This window comes from Lithobates pipiens, unplaced genomic scaffold, assembly GCF_037356315.1.
Source record: "Lithobates pipiens isolate NorthernLeopardFrog02 unplaced genomic scaffold, aLitPip1_a1.2 Scaffold_27, whole genome shotgun sequence".
Lineage (NCBI taxonomy): Eukaryota > Metazoa > Chordata > Amphibia > Anura > Ranidae > Lithobates > Lithobates pipiens.
In genome coordinates, this window is record NW_027507788.1 from 84,673,223 (window position 1) to 84,681,348 (window position 8,126).

General features: G+C 35.1%; 1 protein-coding gene across 4 annotated transcripts in view; it reads left to right on the forward strand.

Annotated features, from left to right (window-relative positions):
• The window catches only part of LOC143933949 (voltage-gated potassium channel KCNC1-like), a 222,705-nt gene that overhangs the window by 194,153 nt on the left and 20,426 nt on the right, over window positions 1–8,126 (forward strand). For 2 of the 4 annotated variants that reach the window (XM_077457146.1, XM_077457147.1), the window contains one exon: window positions 7,294–7,917. The exons of 1 other annotated variant lie outside the window; for it this stretch is intronic. In XM_077457146.1, the coding sequence (XP_077313272.1) occupies window positions 7,294–7,430 (137 nt within the window). In that variant the 3' untranslated portion in view covers window positions 7,431–7,917. Of the gene's footprint in view, window positions 1–7,293; window positions 7,918–8,126 lie in introns of those variants that run through there. One more of the 4 variants, XM_077457148.1, reaches the window with a different exon arrangement.

An 8,126-nucleotide genomic window follows, 5' to 3' on the forward strand; every position in this document is an offset into this window, starting at 1 on the left:
CCCTGATAAACAGATGATTGATCCAAGGAACTTTTGTAGTTTATAAAACACAGCAATCAAAATAGGAATTAACAAACAAGTGAAGGTGTGAAAGTCAGGTCACCTCTGCCACCAGTTGTCCACACCCGTTCTTCTTTTCTGGAGCTAAGAAGCAGTCAGTCTTAAACTCACATATAAAAATACTTAAACAAAACAGTAAGCCTTGTGGATATAACTATCCAAAGGGGAAAAGCCCATCACAAGTTTGCAGTGCAAAAAACGTGGTTGATTTCCTTTGAGATGCACAAACAACTTATTTTCTCGAATACATGTGATTCCAATGCCCCAATAACATAGAATAGATGTACGTTCCAATTGTACACCAAGGCTTGAAAGTATGGGCAAAATTGTCTTAGAAGTCCCACCCCCACCAAGTCCTCATGTCCAAACTTCTATTGGAGTACAAAAAGGTTACATAAAACCACATGAAGTCGTTTAAAGCAAGCTGAAAAAACAGAAACGTTTGACAAGGCATGTTAAAGCGGGGTGGGTGGGGGATTAGTGATTTAATCTACATGGCCAACCATCTGGTTATATTCTGACTTGCTTGTGTTGCTACCTTAAATGTTTTTTTGCATGGTGCTGTTTATGTATTTTGACAAGATAATCTACTCAGAAGCTTCAAAGTCAAATATATGTCCTTTCATTACCGTTGTTTATAAATTGATTACTACAAAAATATCAATTGCATAAATTCCAGTATGCAATGTATTAAAATGATTATATTGTTAAACATAAAACTGATAAAGATAGATAGATAGATAGATAGATAGATAGATAGATAGATAGATAGATAGATAGATAGATAGATAGATAGATAGAATTACATTTGAGAGGTGCAGCAAAGGCAATGAAGATGTGACCCATGATTTCCCAATGCAGGGCAAAATAACAGGTTTAGTTTATTGCCCCTTCTCCTTGCTGCTTATTCTAATAGTATCTTAGGTACTAATATTAGCTAACAAATGCTATGGTTTTTACATACGCTGTTATTTCTCATGTTTTCTGTTTCAAAAACAGGATTATTATTTTTCACTTAGCCCAAGGCTAATTTATGCAGTAGCAATAGTTAACTGCTTTCATTTTATTCTTTCCTTTGGTACATGTGTTACCTCCAGCTTTACTTTGCACTTGCAGTGGTTTATAACATTAAAGTGTTTTTGTTTTTGTTTTTTTACTTCTGAGAAGCATGTGGAAATGTTAAAATCTTTGGCAAGATTATTTTTTATTGCTGGAAAAAAACACTGCCATATTCTGAAATGTGATACAGATCTCCTAGATTCCAGAATAATCAATATCTGGGGAAATTGTTAGCTTTGTATTGAGGCTATTCAAAGAAAAATGCACTTGTCCAGTTACCACAGACCAAATATTAATATGTTCTTAAAATTCAAATTTTACTAATATCCCAAAGCTAAACTATCAATCTATCATATATATATAGATATATATATATATATCTATATATAGATATATATATAATATATATATATATATATATATATATATATATCATATATATATATATATATATATATATATATATATATATATATCTATAGCTATACATATATAAATATATAGCTATATCTATCTATCTATCTATCTATCTATATATATATATATATATATATATATATATTTGTCAGTGTATTTCACTTTAAGAGGGAAGTTTCAGGAAAAAAATTACATTTTAAATAATGCAGCTAAAATTGAAGTATTGGCGTATAAAACGCACACGCTATTTGCACCCGATTTTCATGGTGAAAAAGTGAGTGTTATACGCCAATAAATACAGTATATCTATAGATATAAAATATACATATATATTAAGTACTAAACACAGGCAATCCAATTTAGCCTACATGAAAATCTATTTTGATTAAGAAAATATAAAGGGATTGGTTTACTAATTTACTAAGGGATTGGTTTGCAATGGAAGTTGCATTTTGTAAGAGAATTTCCCACAGAGCTTAGCGAATGAGGTTGACGCTTCCCTGACTTCCATCATTCAGTCATGTGCAAGGAAAAAATATTTTTTTTTTGTTTTCCTTGCATGTGATTGGGTATTGTTTGCAAAAGTGAAATTTTACCATAAGCTCTGGGGAGAATTATTGCAAAATGAAACTTCCTTTGCAAAGTGAACAGCCTTTCTGCCTTTGGTAAATCAACTCCAATTTGGTGAGACATGCCAAAAATGATTCTATAATATTTAGATCTAAAATTGCAATGAAAATTGCTCCCAAAGTTCATACATTTTGTCTTGCATTCCCTTAAATGTATATCTTGTTGCAAATGAATAGACATCAAACAGCAACCTCTGCATATGAAGGTACCTCAAGAATATGCAAAAAAAGAAGTTCTTACACACATATACATTACACATTATACAGTAAGGATGATGTACATAGTTGATTGATATAACTTTTATGAAATTAACAACTTTTATGAAATTAACTTCAAATTAGGACTCCCCTCAACATCAGAATTCCCCCTACATGTCAGAGTCACCCCATCACATTAATATCTTCCCTATAAATCAGAGGCTCCCTATCACCATAGACAGCACTCATCACAGGGTCAGAGTCCCCCATCACATCAAAGTACCTCCATTTCTGATCCAGGGCAAACTCTCGTGCCCACCACAACCAAAACAAATGGCACCCCACAGCACCCTGGTTGAGAAACAATGATCCAGATATTTAAGGTGTCTCAATTTGACCCTGCAACCACATACTTACCTCTAGAGCATGGCCAAATCATCTGTTCAAAAGTTGCCAGTTTTAGTCGATCTCTATAGACATATGCCAAAGATTATATTGATGTGCCTCAAAATGCTAATCTCTATGTGGATTACAAATTATAGATGGTTGTCTTACTCCCATGCACTTTCAGTCTAAAATTAATTATTCTACATAATGATTATTATATGAATTCAGTTTGGTTAAGACTTTAACGTTAAATATCAACTTTTGCATGAAAGACAATGTGGCTGAACTCTAGGAGGAGCTTCCATTGCAATTTTAGCTCTAAATATTGTAGAATCCAAGTCTCAACTTATAATATCTTTGTGGAGATTTTTTTTTTTTTTAGATTTGTGGTTGCTGTCTGTCTATCTGTAAATTCTCTTTTGTAGATTTTCATGTGGGAATACATTGGATTTGACCTGTTAGCACTCTATACATTTTATATTTATGCATGTTTGATATTTTTGTTATTTTAGCTTTAGACTACAAATAAAAATTACCATTTAAATATAATTTTTGTATTTGGACTGTGGCAAATGTACAATGCTTTTGCACAGATTTCTTTGAGTTTTATTGCTGTCAATGCTTATGCTGAGGAGTTTCACCCTCTCTGTTGGATCTAGTGACCATTTTTTCTGTTATAGAAAGTTAGTGGAATTCGAAAAATGTTGAGTTGTTCCAGTAACAGGAATAGAACAGAGATCTTCCAATGGGGACAGCTGTCTAGGAGGAATTTTCCTTTAACTTTAGGGGGGATTTACACCTATTTCCTTTTGTGTCTCTGGGGCAGGAAATAAAGGTAAATATGCATGACAGAGAGAGACAGCAAAAAGAAAAAAAAACTAGCATGGGTCTTAAAGTTGAAGTTTACCCTGTTTATATTTTGCGTTCCCTGGTTCAGCCCCCTCCTTAACATGCTAATGACATTTTTAAATACAATCTTTCTGCCTTCATTACATACCAGTGCTGTCATCACTGGGTCTCTGTGCATTGCTATTATGTATTGCAAGCAGACCATGACTAATGGAAAGGGTCACCAGGGTGCTATGAATAGCTCCCTGAACCCCTTTCAAGAACCCTCAGCCCTAATGCAAGCAGTGGGCTGCCTCCTGGAAGGATTTACACAAATATCAAAACATCTTCATGAAAAATCTAAGTGCCTTAAACACATAATAAAGATGGTACCTACATCTCAGCTTTTTGACACCGGGTATCTGGGTACCGTCATAAACTTAACAAACAACATATCAATTAAAACCACAAAATAATATTTATTACAAGAACATATATTTATTACAAGAACATCATAAAATAAAAATGTAATTGACCATAAAGAAGACCATGCTGAAATTAGAGCTCCCAACAGCCCTGTTCTTCCTGTGAAAACATCAATGATCAATATTATATTGTTTAGTTGATATTTAAGGCAACATTGAAGTGGTTGTAAAGCAGAAGATTTTTTTTTCTTAATGCATTCTATGCATTAAGATAAAAAACCTTCTGTGTGCAGCAGCCCCTCCCCCAGCCCCCCTAATACTTACCAGAGCCCCATCTCGATCCAGCAATGTCCACAAAGCCCCTGGTCATCTCTCCCTCCTGATTGGCTCAGACACAACAGCGGCGCCATTGGCTTCCGCTGCTGTCAATCAAAGTCAGTTAGCTAGTGAGGGAGGGGGCAGGGCCGAACTCTAGAGAATGTCCACATATGATGCTGTGCCTTCCTATTTGAAAGAACTGAGGTTCAATGAATGAAAAATGTGGCCCAGGGACAGTAAGGCTAGGAAGGTAATGGCTAGATGCAGCTGGATGTCCTCCAGACAGAAAATGAGGCAGGCTCTGACTTGCAGCAGCTTCTAATGTATACCATGAAAAGCTCACATACACAGTATTATAATTTTTCAAGTAAAAAAAGTCTGTTACTGTTACAGTGGCAATAGAGGTAGAAATTGGCTTTAATGAGCAAAAAGTAGTTTATATAAGGCCCCTTTCACATGGAATGGAGCCTGCTCTGATCAGCAGATGATCTGTGAGCTGGACGGATGTCACATCTGTGCCCACTTATTTTCTGCAGAGAAGACATGGGTCAGACCTTGCTGAGCTCTATGGGTGGCTGGGTTTAAATGGACCTCGCTGATTGTGGCAGAGGTGTGGGAATTCAAATCTGGTTGTACAGTGCTACAAATCTTTTGGCAGGTAAAACAGTGAACATGTGTATATAACTATTTGCCAAGAATCCTGCTTTACAACTAGGAAAATTCTTAACTTGATTAGATGAGAACAAGAGTTTTTTAGGCCCCGCTAAGAAAATAACTTACAAACCCATTATGAAATTGGTAAACAGACTGACACAAACCAATACATAAAGGAAGACCAATACATGAGAGGCAAATTGAATTATGTTGTTTGTGGATATTGTTTTCCTGCCAAATAACAATCAATAACCACTTAATGAAATGCACGGTCATTTTCCAAAAATGGTGAAAAGCAAAAGTCTTGTCCATTGCACGCAGTTTGATTTAAATATAATTTACCCTGCCTACCTTGTAAATCAAGAGGACATTTGATTAGTTCCTGCAATAGGCAAAGATATTTTCTGTCCTCTATTTTTGATAAATCAGAAATATTGGTCAAAAAATTCAGAGGTGGAGCATATTAAAAACTTATTTGCACACTGGCCTACCAAATTTTTAAATGTTTTTAAATATTAAATCAAGATTTATTTTGTGAGACAGGGTAACATCACTCTTTAAGCAACCCCTTCATGTTGACCCTTTGTAAATATACTCTATTTAATATAATCAAATATAAAATAAATAATAAAAATATTAAATTGTAATTAAACCCAAGAACAAAAAATTTATTTTTCTTTTAGTGTCATCTGCATAAGGACATGGTGACCATACACACTTACTGTACTGTAGAAGCATTGTTACCTAGGATGGGACCACGGAACATAGCCCACTCCTTAGCAAACATAGGAGTGGTTCCGGGGCCCTCAGAGATAGAAAAGTGCAACTAATAAGACTACTACACAGGAAGTTCAGCTCATAAGATTTTTGGCAAGATCAACGGGTATTCTTTACATCTTATGAACAGATATAACAAAACACCTTCACATCTTCATATGTATGTTTATCAGACCAAAAGAGACCACACTGTTAGAATGTACATGTTCTTTAAGTGAACACATTATTTAGCCTTAAAACGTGTCACAAATGAAGCCATGACAGAACCAACATTAAAGAAAATTTTATTTATTTATTTTTTTACTTTACTTATCAGAACTAAATACACTTATAAAAACTTGTAAAAACTAAATAAAAAAGTACTTATTTTCTTTTCAATTGGGTAAATACTAAATATTACAAATATTGTGTAGCTATACTTGCAGAATCAGGCAATGAGCTCTATGTGATGCTCTATGTAATGTAATGCCCATGTTTCCTGTAGGCTTTATTTACAGCTGTTGTGTTAACAAAATGAATGACTAAGAGGAGCAACACTGTCCCCTCTCTTTCTCCTAGCAGAGGTATGAATATCCTATCCTAGGGCTCCACTGTACTTTGCTACTAAGAGATTTAAAAGACAAGTGCAACCAAAGCTTGTTTGGATGTACTTCTCCTGTGGATCACAGGGGTGCAGTACATTTTGCACTCCTTTGACCCGTTTTCAGCAGACATCAGACTGAAGCACTCTGTCAGCTGACGTCACAGAGCCGATCCAGGCCCAGGGAAAGATCGCAGCCGTGTGGTCGGGATCTGCCCACATGCCTGGACCGGCACCTGGCTCAGGCTCTCAGCGAGCCATTAAGAGCCTGCGGCAGGTAGCTCCCGACTCTCCACAGCCCAGTGCTCCAGTGAGCATGGGGGCAGAGCAGAGAGCTGCTGACTGATAGTCACCAGCTCTCTGCTCAGGGAGCTCTGAGAATCAAGCGATCAGCGGTGTTTTGATTTTCAATCTTAGAGCTGGACCGATGCTGCATCCACTTAGGTAAGTATGATAAAACAAAAATAAACCAGAACTTCTCTTTTAAATATTGTTGGCAGTATCTTGACTTGCAACATTTAAATCAATGTGTTGCTTATCATAATAATTAGAATTTTTTAAATCTCTCACTAGCAAACAGAATTAAACAACAGAGTAGATCAAGTTCTAGGGGTACATTTATTAAGCACATAAATATATATATATATATATATTCATATAATATTATAAAGTATTAAGTATTAGGACACTGACAAAAAACAATTACTGTTTATCTTTACTGAACATGTAAGTCAAGTAAATGATTTCACTATTTCATTTAAACAGTCCCTGAAACTTAGCAAGTTTTGTCGTAAAAGTTTTTACTTTGAAATGGAAATATATAGGGCTTGTGTTGCTTCTGAGTAGTAACAACTTTGGCTTTTATTGTATGACGTTTCCCTGTCCGTGCTTTTGGAGAAAACAAGGTGCGCTTCATAATCTTTTTTTTTTTTTCTTTTTCATTTACCTCATGGATATCAAGGTTATGAAAAATCCCGGAGTCTAAACAGCATAGCTGGCATGAGTGGAAATACGCTCAGACTGTCTCCTATCTCCACCCCATTCGGGTCACCATCTGCAGTGAGACGCCCGCGCTCTCCCATTCCCTCCATCTTATAGCATGGACTCAACCAGCCAATAAGGGGAACATAAACTAGTAATAAACATGAAAAAAACATCGACACTGGCAAAATGAACAAATAAGAGACTCTAACAAATTTTATTATTTTTTAACAGGTTGACAAAAAATATAGATTATATGCAGATATATTTAAAAAGAAAACATCTTTGGCTTTTAAAATAAGAAAAAAATACAAAAAAAAAATTACAAAAAAAAACATTTTGCACTTTGCTGAGGAATATATATATTTAAAAAAGACTTCCATGACTGAACATGAATGGTATTGGTGTGCTCCAGGAAGTTGCTGCTGTGGAGTAGAAAAGGCTCTTCCACTATGGAGACAGAAGCACCAAAAGGAGGTCAAATTAGGGAGTAGAGGAATGCAAGGGTATAGCTTTTTTTTACTAAAAACAATTTATTTCCTTCCTAAAATAATGAAGGCAAAAAAGATGAAAAAAAGGTAAACAGATATATATATATATATGTGTGTACAAAAGAATGACTACTGTTAAAACCCTACTAAATATATATCTATATATTTATTTCAAATACATGAATTTTTTTAATTTTTTTTTGGGTGCCCTTTTTTATTTTTGTCCCTTTTTCCTTTATTAAAACCTTGATCTTATTCCTATGGAGCTGCTTTGTGCTTCCTGGTCATTCCTCACCACCATACTCTCAGGATAATATGAGCC